At 42.6% G+C, this 13,800-nt stretch overlaps 1 protein-coding gene across 2 annotated transcripts in view; it reads right to left on the bottom strand.

Moving 5' to 3' along the window:
* The window catches only part of hnrnpll (heterogeneous nuclear ribonucleoprotein L like), an 18,114-nt gene extending 5,788 nt beyond the window's left edge, over nt 1–12,326 (bottom strand). For both annotated transcript variants that reach the window (XM_031863288.1, XM_031863289.1), the window contains exons 1-6: nt 12,038–12,326; nt 3,992–4,110; nt 2,111–2,348; nt 1,680–1,765; nt 1,276–1,372; nt 1,046–1,118 (exon numbers count right to left, since the gene is read on the bottom strand). In XM_031863288.1, coding sequence (XP_031719148.1) covers nt 1,046–1,118; nt 1,276–1,372; nt 1,680–1,765; nt 2,111–2,348; nt 3,992–4,110; nt 12,038–12,229 — 805 coding nt within the window. In that variant the 5' untranslated portion in view covers nt 12,230–12,326. The remainder of the gene's footprint in view (nt 1–1,045; nt 1,119–1,275; nt 1,373–1,679; nt 1,766–2,110; nt 2,349–3,991; nt 4,111–12,037) is intronic.
* Nucleotides 12,327–13,800: the final 1,474 nt, after the last annotated feature.

Here is a 13,800-nt window from a genome sequence, read left to right as displayed (position 1 = left end):
ACACACACACACACACACACACACACACACACACATACACACACACACACACAGTGAAGTGGGTCTTGCCGTAATGGTCAAGGTTAGCAGAGTCTGACCCACATAAGGCCAGAGTAGCAGAAGGTGAAAGTGAGAGCTTCCTCTCTGATGAAAATCTATTTTCGGCCTCCACAGCAGCTTCACCAACCACCTTCAGACTGTAGTTTAACCTTTGAGTCTCCAGGCAGAGCTCAGTGAACTGCTTCATACTCTTCATATTCTTCTTATTTAAAGAAGAATATGAAGAGTTAGTACGACTGGCAGAAGGTCAATCTCACCTTCATGATAGTTCAATCAGATTGAACAGATGACTGCATGTGAATGCAGAATCTGTAAGCAACGGGACAAGATTTTGCAAAGTGTTCTGGTTTCCATTTGTAGTTTGTAGTTTTGCAGTCAAAGTAGTATTGACCAATCACGTTACAGCGGGCTTTGGTTGCATGCAGGTTAACAGTTGAGAGCAAAAGAGGCGGAAAACTTTGGCTCTCCTACCGTAGCTCTCCTACACATTTAGCACAGGGGAGAAGTTTCAGTTGGTTGCAATCTGCAGCCTCACCACTAGATGGCGCCGAATCCCACACACGGGCCCTTTATCAAACGTGATTTTCACGATCACACATTGTGCAAAACCAAAAAATATGATTTACTTCATTTAGTTTTTCTGCCAGGCCCAAAGTGTTGTGTAGAGGTTCAGGTGTTTCTTTGTCTTCACACTAGACACAAAGCCAATTTTTCGCCTGGCGCTATTACATATAAAATCAATGAAGATGCAAATAGAGACTCGCAAATCTATCAGCATTGATATTCTCCTGACTTCACTGACTTCCTGACGTTGCTGAATCAGAAATGGAGGATAAGCTCTTCCTCCTTCGTTGTGCATCTTGCGTCAGTAACGCGAGGTGAAAACTGATTGAAAGCTCCCTGACACAGAACAACCGACGCAACAACACCTGGAAACACCTGTGTGTGTGTGTGTGTGTGTGTCTGTGTGTATGTGTTGCCCTACCTCGCTGCAGGAGGAAGGGTTTGGTGTAATCCCAGCTGCTGTTGTCATTGCGGACGACGTTCAGTCTGTTGGGCTGCAGGGGGCGACAGAGCACAGCACCTCTGGGTGGGTGTGTGTGTGTGGGCTGCTTGAGAGTGAGGGCGTGTATGTGTGCATGCACCTGAGTGTGTGTTTGTCAAGAGCACTGTGGGTGCGCGAGTGTGTGTGTGTATGTGTGTGTGTGTGTTTACCCGAGCGTATTCGATCTTGAGCGTGCAGCAGCCGGCGTAGATGTCGGCTCCGTTTAGAGCCAGTTTGGCCTTCTGAGCGTCCTCCACTGACTCAAATGTTAACGAGCTCGTTAAGGATGACTCACCAGGAGGAATTTAACCAGCCAATCAGAAGACAGAAAACAAGACCCCCACTGTCCTCCAGGAGATCTACTGTCAAATTTAGAGGATCTGAATTTGATTTTCCTCAAGTTCAACTCAACTTCAACTAATCCTCCTCTGCCCTTCTGTTGTCATCATGTTGCATCTACAGCAGCTGATTTTGTATTTTTATACTGTGGAGCTCTGAGTACTGTATCCACTGACATGCAACTACACACACACACACACACACACACACACACACACACACACAGTCAGGATATTCCACCATGGCCTGGATGCCATTGCGCTTGAAGATGACGATGCGCTGGACGTTAACGATGGGGTTACAGACGGTGTAGAGAACATCCTGAGAGAGAGAGAGAGAGAAAGAGAGAGAGAGAGAGAGAGAGAGGGGGAGAGAGAGCACAGTGATGACTGGCAGAAATCACACAGCAAGAATAACCAAACTCTATTTTTTATTTCAAACATGAAATGTTTTGCAAATGATTGACAGAAATATGAGAAAACGTTTGTGGTTGGATGGTGGAAGTTCTAGTGGAGGTCTTGTTCTGGCAGAGGATGTGGTAGGTTAGGAAGTGTAAAGTAGACATAATGTAAGTGTAGGGTGGATGAAGTTCTGGTGAGGAAGGTGCAGCTAAGGAAAAGGAAGTTTATTTTCCACACATGAGAGAGGGGGTTCTGCTGGACTCACGGTGGTGATGGGGTACAGCGGGTTCTGGATGGACAGCAGCAGGACTTTGTTTCCGCTGGTGGGGTCGTCTACATTGGTGGGTCTGGTGATTCTCTGGCTGGTGGAGAAGTTGAAGAAGGCCTGCTGCTCGGCGACGCAGATGGCCTCACGAGCTCCGCACGACACGCAGCGCTCGGCGCTGTCCACGCTGTCATACTCCACCAGAGCCTGGCGCTTAAACGGCATCATCATCACGTAACTGCCGACAGAGCAGATAAGACAGGTTTATCTTAGTGTGAGACAGAGCTTCAGTCATTTTGTCATTTTATGTAGTTCTTATCACGCTGATGTATGTTCAAGTGTTCAATTCACTGACAAGTTTGGTTTTAATTAGCTATTTGAAGCTATTTGAACACAAGTCACATTTCTCAATGCTGATCCTGGCTCTGTAATTTGAGAGCTTCCATTCCTCTGTCTTCTTCTCCTGAATATTTCAAAAAGAAATGTGAGCAATTTCTCTTCACTCGGCCTCTTTCACAGCTTGGTTTTTATCAACACTTTTGAGAGTCCTTTCAGCTCTTTTAATGATCTCTTCAACACAATGAATATCTGTGATCTCAGCGGTAACACGCACACAGAGATCAGTACAGCTCCACACTGATACATCTGCAGTGGAACTGATGCTGACAGAGATAATGATTCTTGTCGTAAAGGATGCTGACACTGAAACAAGAAAGAGCAACTAGGAAATTGTGTGGCTGCTACTGCCAGAAGACGTTGCAATATATTTGCCAATATTACCAGTTATGAGTAAGCATGCACGTATCATAGGTCCGTAGGCCGCATGATGTCTGTACAAACAACTAAAAAGAAAACTGAGAAACTATGGGTGGTACGAGGCTTCACTGGAAACGCAAATATATATAGTGTTGACATACTCTTGAAAATGAGAGAAGCTATCGTTTCTCTCATTTCTGCAATTGAGATTCATAATCTTGGATTTGTGATGGACCTAAGAATTGACCTAAAAATGGTGTATGAAGAGTTAAAATGGTGGGATGACAGCAAACTGTTAGGAAAGATTACAGAATAATTCTCAAGCTCCCATTATACACACCCATTATAAAATCTGAAACGGTCCCAAAATGCTCCTGAAACCCCCGCCGTCTTTCACGGTTTTTGGGAAAACGGCGGTGTGAATATCTGAGAAAAGTCCGAGCACACTTTTCCCGATCAGGCTGTACATTTTAAAGTATTTTGATCAGGTGGCAACCTCTGGTTACAAGCCGATGTGGAAGTGTCTTAAAACTTGCATTCTCTCTCCCGAGCAGCAGGGGGCGACTCCTCCGGATGCAAAAAGAAGTCTGGTTGTATAGAAGTCTATGAGAAAATGACTCTACTTCTCTCTTGATTTATTCCCTCAGTAAACATTGTAAACATGAGTTCATGGTCTCAATCTCTAGTTTCAAGTCTTCTTCAATACAGCATGATGTTCATTTAGTAAATGATGGTCCATTTAGAGTCAAATAGACCATAAAGCAGGGGATGCTTTAGGGCGGGGCTTACCGCTGACGCTACTAGAGCCGTATACGGCGTTACTTCGTCACTCCTCCGCATTTAATTAAAATATGGTAACTTCTGTTCATTGGTTGCAAAGAAACAACAACATGGCGACGGCCGTAATCCAAGATGGCGACGGTGAAATTTGCCGAACTCAAGGCTTCAAAACGGAAGTGGTGAATGTCTGTACATCAGGTTATTCTGATGGACAGCTCAATAGTGTAAACTACCTGCTACATACAGAAATAGTTCAGTGTCAGTAATCTTTGGACTGCGTGTGAGAGAAGAGTCAAAGGAATACTGTATGTGCGGATGGAAATTTATGGAGTAAGTATTTGTTACCAGATGTTGCCAAACTTGTCGAGCGCCTCCACCAGATCAGCCTCCACCACGGCGTCACAGAGCCCTCGGACGTGGACGACCGCAGACGGAGGGATGCAGTGACTGTCCTCCACACCGTCCTGCAGAGAGAAGAGCAACTGAGACAATGAAGACAATCTACACTAGAAAGGTGCACTCAGTACAATGACGAAACTCTTTACTGCTGATACTTTAACTACATGAAGCTGAGAATACTTGTGTACTTTCACTGATGATACTTTAACTGCATGAAGCTGATAATACTTGTGTACTTTTTAACATATAGAATGCAGGACTTTTACTTGCAATGCAGTATTTTTCATGGTGTTGTTGGTATTTTTACTTCCGTTTTGTGACTCTTTGTTCAGCTTTTAGTAAAATAAAACTGTATTGATAGTCATGGGTTGTTGCAGGAGGTGTTAAAGGCGTGTTGTCTGTCTGTGCAGCGAGCCGGACGTCAGAAGACATCAGTAAGGTGTGGGTGAGAAAAAAATCATTTACAGCGAGAAAATCTTCTCATGCTGACAGAGCGACAATAAAAATATGTGTACTGTGTCTCTCAGGAAGCGCTGCAGGTTTTGCAGCCTGACCTGTTTTTTCCGCCGCAGGTTTAGACGCTTTACACCAACGCCTGCAGAAAACTGTGCTCCGAATGGGGCCTTTTGGGTTTGATGACCTCTCTAGATTTTGAGTTGCGCTTTATCTTCGCTGACTAAATGACACACGTACACACTCTTTCCTGTAGATTTAAAAAGCGTTTAAAATTTCAATTTCCCTCTTTCAAATGGAAGGTCTGTATTCCCAGTTGATGAATATATTGTGTTGTATCAATGTTGAAGTAGGCAACGTCTCGCCCATGTTTACAAAAACTTTATAACGGCATGTGTTTATACTTCTTGTCAAGATGGCGACCACACATTTGGAAACAAACCACATACAGTACTTCAAACATGACAACTGGGTTTGGATCTTACAAAATGGTTGTCTTATATTCGGTTCAATATGGTCATTAAATGCTACGCAAAATTAAATTCTGCTTCGTACGCTCCAAATATGCATAGTAATACACATGTGTATCTACCTTTCATTTTACTTAAAAATTCGAAATCCTTCAATTTTTATTCGATTTAATTTAATATTTTCTTTGTTTCATTATTTTTTATATGTATGTGTGTGTATTCAATATTTTCTTTTATTATGGGTTAGGTTTATTCTTTGTAATATGGTATATACTTTAAGTCGATTGAAGTTGATGTGTCGTTATTATGCTTATAATTAACCTACAAGCATGTATCTGTACACACGTGTATTTTTCCTTTCCCTTTCTTATCGATGTGTTTTTGTAATGCACAGATGGAAATGTTTATTCATCTTACATATTGGTATAAAATAACAGCTTTTTCTGGAGAGTCGACACAGTGGAGTGTCTTGAACAGTCGACTGTAGAAGTGTGAAGCACGTTTGCTTTGACTGATAAGCGTTCAATGTCTTTCACAGACAAACTGTGGCTGCAGCTTGGTCGTCACATCTTTATCTTGTTTGGCTAAATCATGTTTGTCTGCGTGAGTATTTTATTTTGGCTGCAGTGACCAACTGAGATGGCAACAGAGTGTTAACCTCAAACACATCCCTTCTGAGAAACATTTCTTCAGACTGTGGTCTGTTCAGACGAGCGCACATTCGACTGCACCTACGCTAGGCTCGGTTACTGTAGCAACGCCAAGCAGGAGGCAGGTGGTTGAAACATGCCGCGGCGTTGAGGAGGAAGAACAAAAGGTGCAACAGACCTATTCATGAGTCAACAATACAGAGACTGCATGCTTGTTTTTAGTTCATAGTTACGTGGGGAAAAAAAGTATTTAGTCAGCCACCAATTGTGCAAGTTCTCCCACTTAAAAAGATGAGAGATGCCTGTAATTTTCATCATAGGTACACTTCAACTATGAGAGACAGAATGGGGGGAAAGAATCCAGGAAATCACATTGTAGGATTTTTAATGAATTAATTGGTAAATTCCTTGGTAAAATAAGTATTTGGTCACCTACAAACAAGCAAGATTTCTGGCTCTCACAGACCTGTAACTTCTTCTTTAAGAGGCTCCTCTGTCCTCCACTCGTTACCTGTATTAATGGCACCTGTTTGAACTCGTTATCAGTATAAAAGACACCTGTCCACAACCTCAAACAGTCACACTCCAAACTCCACTATGGCCAAGACCAAAGAGCTGTCAAAGGACACCAGAAACAAAATTGTAGACCTGCACCAGGCTGGGAAGACTGAATCTGCAATAGGTAAGCAGCTTGGTGTGAAGAAATCAACTGTGGGAGCAATTATTAGAAAATGGAAGACATACAAGACCACTGATACTCTCCCTCGATCTGGGGCTCCACGCAAGATCTCACCCCGTGGGGTCAAAATGATCACAAGAACGGTGAACAAAAATCCCAGAACCACACGGGGGGACCTAGTGAATGACCTGCAGAGAGCTGGGACCAAAGTAACAAAGGCTACCATCAGTAACGCACTACGCCACCAGGGACTCAAATCCTGCAGTGCCAGACGTGTCCCCCTGCTTAAGCCAGTACATGTCCAGGCCCGTCTGACGTTTGCTAGAGAGCATTTGGATAATCCAGAAGAGGATTGGGAGAATGTCATATGGTCAGATGAAACCAAAATAGAACTTTTTGGTAAAAAGTCAACTCGTCGTGTTTGGAGGAGAAAGAATGCCGAGTTGCATCCAAAGAACACCATACCTACTGTGAAGCATGGGGGTGGAAACATCATGCTTTGGGGCTGTTTTTCTGCAAGGGGACCAGGACGACTGATCCGTGTAAAGGAAAGAATGAATGGGGCCATGTATCGTGAGATTTTGAGTGGAAACCTCCTTCCATCAGCAAGGGCATTGAAGATGAAACGTGGCTGGGTCTTTCAGCATGACAATGATCCCAAACACACCGCCCGGGCAACGAAGGAGTGGCTTCGTAAGAAGCATTTCAAGGTCCTGGAGTGGCCTAGCCAGTCTCCAGATCTCAACCCCATAGAAAATCTGTGGAGGGAGTTGAAAGTCCGTATTGCCCAGCGACAGCCCAAAACATCACTGCTCTAGAGGAGATCTGCATGGAGGAATGGGCCAAAATACCAGCAACAGTGTGTGAAAAGCTTGTGAAGACTTACAGAAAATGTTGGACCTCTTTCATTGCCAACAAAGGGTATATAACAAAGTATTGAGATGAACTTTTGTTATTGACCAAATACTTATTTTCCACCATAATTTGCAAATAAATTCTTTAAAAATCAGACAATGTGATTTTCTGGATTTTTTTTTTTTCTCATTTTGTCTCTCATAGTTGAGGTATACCTATGATGAAAATTACAGGCCTCTCTCATCTTTTTAAGTGGGAGAACTTGCACAATTGGTGGCTGACTAAATACTTTTTTTCCCCACTGTATCTGTATTGTGACGACAATAAGTAGAGAACGTTTTCCTCCTCTTTCTCCTCTGCAGGAGTACAGAGCAGGTGCAGCTCACACTGGCCTTTCTCTGGTGAATGCATGTGTCTTCATTACGTGTGTGTGTGTGTGTGTGTGTGTGTGTTTGAGCGTTCACTGACATCTTTCATTTCCGTCAAGCTGCTGTATCATTACAGCTCCGTCTGACTCTCCTCCTCCTCCTCCTCCTTTCCCATCTTCACCCCTCCTGCTGCCTTCACCTTCATCACCTCCTCCTCTTCCTCCGCGAGCTAACAAGCCTTTAACGAGGCTAACGAGGCAGGATGATACATCATTTATAAACCCCTAGGGTGGGTGTGTGAGTGTGGACAGAGAGGAGATCTGACGCTTTGTCCCTGTGCAGCTCCTGTAAACGGATAGAGCGCTGTGATGTCTGAACGACGTTTAAAACAAACTGTATTTTTGAAGATGAGACTGTACTGAGACTGCAGCAACACGAAAAGTTTAAAGTCCTGTTAGCGCCTCGTACAGGCTACAGCGTTCCTTACAGTTACATTATGAACAACATCTTATCGACTTTTACCACTAGGGCTTAACATTTTTAATTTGTCGTGAAGGTGGCGCTCGAGGAAAAGAAAAAACGAACAGGCTCATCCTTTGGGGAGCAAGAACGGGATCAGGACATTTACTGACAACTTATCAAGATGTTAGATTTTGATGTTTGGCCTCGTGGTGGCGCTGGAGGAAAGGTCAACAGGTTACCAAAAAGCATTACCTGACCCAGATGGTTTGTTCCACAGAACCACCTGAGAAGCCGTCAGTGGCTTTGCTTACATGAACACTGATATTCCACTATTATTCCAAATATGACAATATGTTAACATCATATTTTGCATATTCTAAACTAGGCCTTATTCCGAATGGAGCATTTACCGATTAGCATTCTTTGGACATGTATACATCGCATTCGGAATATCCGTTTTTGCGACAAACGGCCTCTTTCCTGTTTACGTGCAGCTCTGTGCGTTGTACACAAACAAACCAACCAATAGTTTGCAAAACTGGTGCAAAAGAAAAAGCCCACATTTCTCCTCGGAGGGAGAAATGCACCTACTTTTAAGCATTATGAAGGACTTGGATATCAACAGGCTTTTAGATATGCACACATATCGCAACACCAACCTTTACAAGAAGGTGGTTTCAATCTCTAGTTTCAAGTCTTCTTCAATACAGCATGATGTTCATTTAGTAAATTATGCTCTGTTTAGAGAAGATTCGACACTACCACTGCGTCACATTTCCGCAGTCTAAATATGGTCACTTCCGTTTACTGGGTGCAAAAAAACAAGATGGCGACGGCCTAAAGGCCGAACTCGAAGCATCACAACGGCAGTCAACTGATGATGTCACGACAACTAGATCCACTTATTATTTACAGTCTTTGATTTTTCCACAACAGGTTTCTGCAAATGTTTCACAATAACAACCTTGTTAGGAAATTGAGGGATTCTGTCCTATGAAATGCTTCAAGGCTTTTAATTTGAAACTTATACAGGTATCGGTACAGGTGGTGTTGAGTTTGCATTAACCGCATAATGACGTTACAAAGATTTTACGAGAGCAGGCTTGATGTCAAAATCAGAGAAGAGATGAGCGGGTTCATTTTGAAACATTTTGAAGATATGTTGCTTTTTAAAAACCTAACTTTTCAGAATAAAACGGCTCACTATTGAGGATTTTAAAGGAGGCTTCATACTAAATATTAATCAGAGTGAATTAGTTATAAAGGCATGTCTCTAATAAAAGCCTGCTTCATATGAATGCCCTTCTGCAGTTGGTGGACAAACCAATCAATGGATGGATGAATGGATTGATGAGGCTTGTTTCAGCGTTGTTTTTAGTCCGGCCGCCTGAATAAAGAAAAGAAACTCATTCAGTTTAATTTCGTGATTCATTTTGTACTCAGACTCATTCTCTGCATCAGTCGCTCCGTTTACTGAAGGACTCAGTTCTCGGGTCAGTTTTACACCTCGACTGGTGATTTGTGTTTGATCTTCTCTCTCTTATATTAAAACCATAAAGAACCTGAGATCAAAGGTGCTTTGATGTCAGCTGAAGTCTGCAGACAGCTGAATAGTATAATCCGCCGCAGCGCTGCAGGACATGCAAATCATCAGGAGGTAAAATAAAACTGACCAGTTTGAACGGTGTGACTGGTGTGTAGAAAGACAGGAACTGTACTTTAAGTGGTGGTTGGATTAAGTTAATTTTTAATCTGGTTCTGTCCTGTTTGAGAGCACTTAGCTCCATCAGAGAGGAGGCTAATTAAAAAAACAGGAGCTGCCAGATTTGAATAATTCAAATGTTAAAACTGGTCTGCAGCGTTGAGATGTGGACAGACTTTCTGTCTGTCTGTCTGTCTGTCTGTCCACAAACAGCTTCAAACTGACTTTAGCCTCTGCCGGTCTAAATTGGTGTCTCGGGCCGTCGGGGGAAAAACATTGTTGCTTGGTTGTCTGTTAGTCCCATGATGCTCTCTGTCTGCAGACCATTGACTCATCGGTTGAGGAGGCAGGAAGCAGCAGCCAGTGGGCTGTTTCATCAGACTTCAACAAACCTTCTTACATCCTCCAGTGTGTCAAGATAAAACACACACATGCAGACAAACTCACATTTACCGAACATTACATTGCACATATATCTATCTCCAGATGTGTGCAGCCTCTTCTGCATCCCTAAATCAGAGCGTCAAACTCAGAGAGGATTTCTTAAACCTTACAGAACCAGGATCACCAAAGTTATTACAGTTCATCTTGTGAATGCCTCAACCAGTCATGAAATGGTGAGATATTTCACTCCAAAGCCAAAAATGTGAATCCCACACATTTGTGCAGTGGATTGTTTTTTTGAATTCTAGCTTTAATTAGACGTATATGTTATTATATAATGTTATCTTGGAGTTCACCTCTTCCTAAACACAGACCCAAGCAGAATACCACAGGTACATTTATCAAAGTGAACAGATGGCCTCACTTCCTGCTGAGTGCGGCCACTTCCTGTTACTGCCAGAACCTCACAGAGAGGCCAGAACGTCCCAGCGAGCAGAGGATCAGAGTGGACGGATAATACTAGAATAAAAATATACAAATATCTGCAAGCTACAGGAGACTGGCTTATAAAACAACTCTTAGAAGTCTTCATGCGGCTCACCGAGCTTTACTGGAGCACCTCGGTGAAGTGCTGTTGGACGGGTCTCTAAACACTGTGGTGAGGTCAGATCATTTGAGGTGATTACAAAACAATACAGTATAGATAGACTGTATAACAGTAGACGTAGCCTGCGATTCTGAAAAGTGAAGCGAATGCGTAAGTGTGTTAAACTTGCATTCTCTCTCATGGCCGGCAGATTCTATACAATCTATACAGATTGTATAGAAGTCTATGAGAAAATGACCCTATTTCTCTCTTGATTTATTACCTCAGTAAACATTGTACACATGAGTTAATGGTCTCAATCAATAGTTTCAATAGAGCATGATGTTCATTTAGAAAATCATGGCCCCAGTAAAATTGACGATAAAGCAGGGTATGCTTCAGGGCGTGGCTAACTTGTGATTGACAGGCCGCCACCACGTTCACTTGTCAATCAGGATCGTGGCGTAGCGATGCGTATGCCTCCCAAGCTCCACCCTCTCTTCCAAAATTTGATGACATCTGGCTCCAAAAAACCAAGATGGCAACGGCAACAATGCAAAACCCAAGGCTTCAAAACAGCTGTCTACAAACCAATGGGTGACGTCACAGTGGCTACGTCCACGCCTATGACAGTCCACTAGGGCTGCAACTAACCATTGTTTTCATCAACGATTAATCTGCTGGTTGTTGGTCTACAGGTCGAAACAAAGTGAAAAATGTCCATGCGTCCAATAAGGTTTGGGAAAAGATCCTTGTTTGCGTTACAATAACTACAGAAGTGCCGTTACTGAAGTACGCAAGTTACATGAAAAACAAATCAATGTTTGTTTGTTTGGGTATCGGTCGATAAGTACCGATATAGATCCAGCTATTTGAGTCAGTATCGGACCGATAGCAGCTCTAGTCGAATCGCCAACCCTGTGACGACCTGCTCTTCCTCCAGAACATTTAAACCTTCCGATACATGAAGCTCCTTGAGCCTTCTAAAACCATCTCTTACAAAGCTTTTCATTTTAAAATAACAACAAAATAAGGTTTAATAAGGAACACCATGAACAAGCATCTTCAAAACCTCTGCTAAACCCCACTTAAGACATCCACAAAGAAGCTCCTCCTGAAGAAACGATATATCTATTTTAATGCTGCATGAAGTTTGATGCCTCTTTATTGTCAGGGCTTTATTCTGCAAACCTAGACCTCTCTGTCATTTGCTCTACAGTGAACTAATTTAATTTAAAATATTTTTAAATACTGAGAACAAGTGCAGAGGAAATTATTTTTTGTGTGTGTTTGTTTTCTGTTAAATATAAATTCCATATTACAAACATTATTCATATTCTTAGCGAGATTTCAACAGCAGGATTGACAGAAGCTGTTCCCCACCTTGGTCCCTCGGATCCTGCGGCTCCTGCTCTCGGTGACGCCGCTCCTCGCTGCCTCCTCTCCGGCGGAGTCCTGCTCCCCGTCCTCCAGCTCCTCTCCGCCGGCCTCCTCTTCCGTCCGGAGCCGCTTGGCTGCCCGGTGGTATCCTCCTCCTCCTCCTCCTCCTCCTCCTCTGTCTTCTCTCTCCTCCATCACGGACGAGACGGTGAATTCACGGATGAAGATGATCGGTTTGACGGAGGAAGAGACGCTAACACCTGCCAGGACTGAATCAATCTCTCTCTCTCTCTCTCTCTCTCTCTCTCTCTCTCTCTCTACAGATAGGAAATACACTCACTCCGCCACAATGTCAAGAGCAAAACACAGACGCTCACATGCAGCGTCATTATTACCATATAATGATTAGTTTAGACCACGTGCAGAGATGACTGATTATTTGGTTTTACTTGTATGATCTAAACAGATCAAAGCTGATTCTGTCTGCAGTGCAGAGGTTATTTTAACATCATCTGTTCTGCTCAATGATTTTAAACTGCATCACTGCAGCAGCCTCTAGTGTCTGCTTACTGGACTTCAGTATATTTAATTTTTTTATTTTTTATTAAAGTGTAACTTTATCCACCAGGTCTCTGCATAAGCGCACCCAGTGCATAGTTTAAAAAAAATGCTAAAGATATTTGGGAACATTATATAATGTGATTTATTTCTTGATTATATGTCAGTCAAATCAAATACATCAAATAAATGTAGTGGAGTAAAAAGTAGAATATTTTCCCCTGAGAAGCAGGCCTAGAAGAAACCAGTAAAACAATGTAAAATACCCCAGTACAGTACCAGTGTGCCTTGAACTTACAGTACTTACATCAATGAAGAGCTGAAAACTGAACTAGTCTCAAATCATTCAGACTGAAGTCTAAACTGAAGGAGACGAGACGGTGAGATGTGCTACTTTCTGCTTGACGAGAGACTCAAATGAGGACAGAGTCGGTGGTCTCTCTGCAGCTGCTTCCTCCAGGTGGAGCCCACCTGTTAAACTGCTGCACCTCAGCGTCTGAAGAGGAGCACCAACTTCAGTGTTTATCATATTTACTCTCCTAACAACTTGACATCTGAGACTTCCCATGTGGGTTGTTTTGTGTTATATTTCGATATTGTGGGATGACTGTATGATTGAAATACAATTGTTTAACAATGGGCATCATGCAAGAATCCTATTACACGTTATAGTTATGTTGATATTTTCCTGTTTTACTCTGCAATTTGAATTATAATATAATTCAAAATTGGCTTTTGAAGCTCTGTAAACCTCTGCGGTATTAATGTGAACATCTGAAGCTGCAAAACGACTTACAACCGACTGGCGGCTGATATAGTTTTTGTGCAGAAGCGTTGCAAAATGGATCAATAGCGCTCTCTGTTGAGTAGCCCCCTGCAGTGCGTTTCACCTTGAGGTTTGACATTTAGTAGGTATATGTAACATTACATTAAAAAAACGTGTCTTGGAGGTATACTATAAATCCAACAGGAAGTAGCCATTTTGAATTTGAGCCATTGAATTTTTAAGGCACTATACTTTAACGCAGTCCTCCAGAGAACTAATTAGATCAATTTCAAATTTGGTCAGAACAATTTAAAGACCGTTATTATAAAAAAGTGATCAAAATCTTGAGTTTTTATGGAACGACCTTACCGTGGCGGCCATTTTGTGCGATTGGCCATGAAACAGGAAGTGGTTTTAAATCAGCATGCACATTCCTCAAACA

The sequence above is a fragment of the Anarrhichthys ocellatus genome, unplaced genomic scaffold, assembly GCF_004355925.1.
Source record: "Anarrhichthys ocellatus isolate YVR2014 unplaced genomic scaffold, GSC_Weel_1.0 scaffold28, whole genome shotgun sequence".
NCBI classification, from domain to species: domain Eukaryota; kingdom Metazoa; phylum Chordata; class Actinopteri; order Perciformes; family Anarhichadidae; genus Anarrhichthys; species Anarrhichthys ocellatus.
Note: the sequence above shows the minus strand (reverse complement) of the source record. Positions and strands in the feature narration are given on the sequence as shown.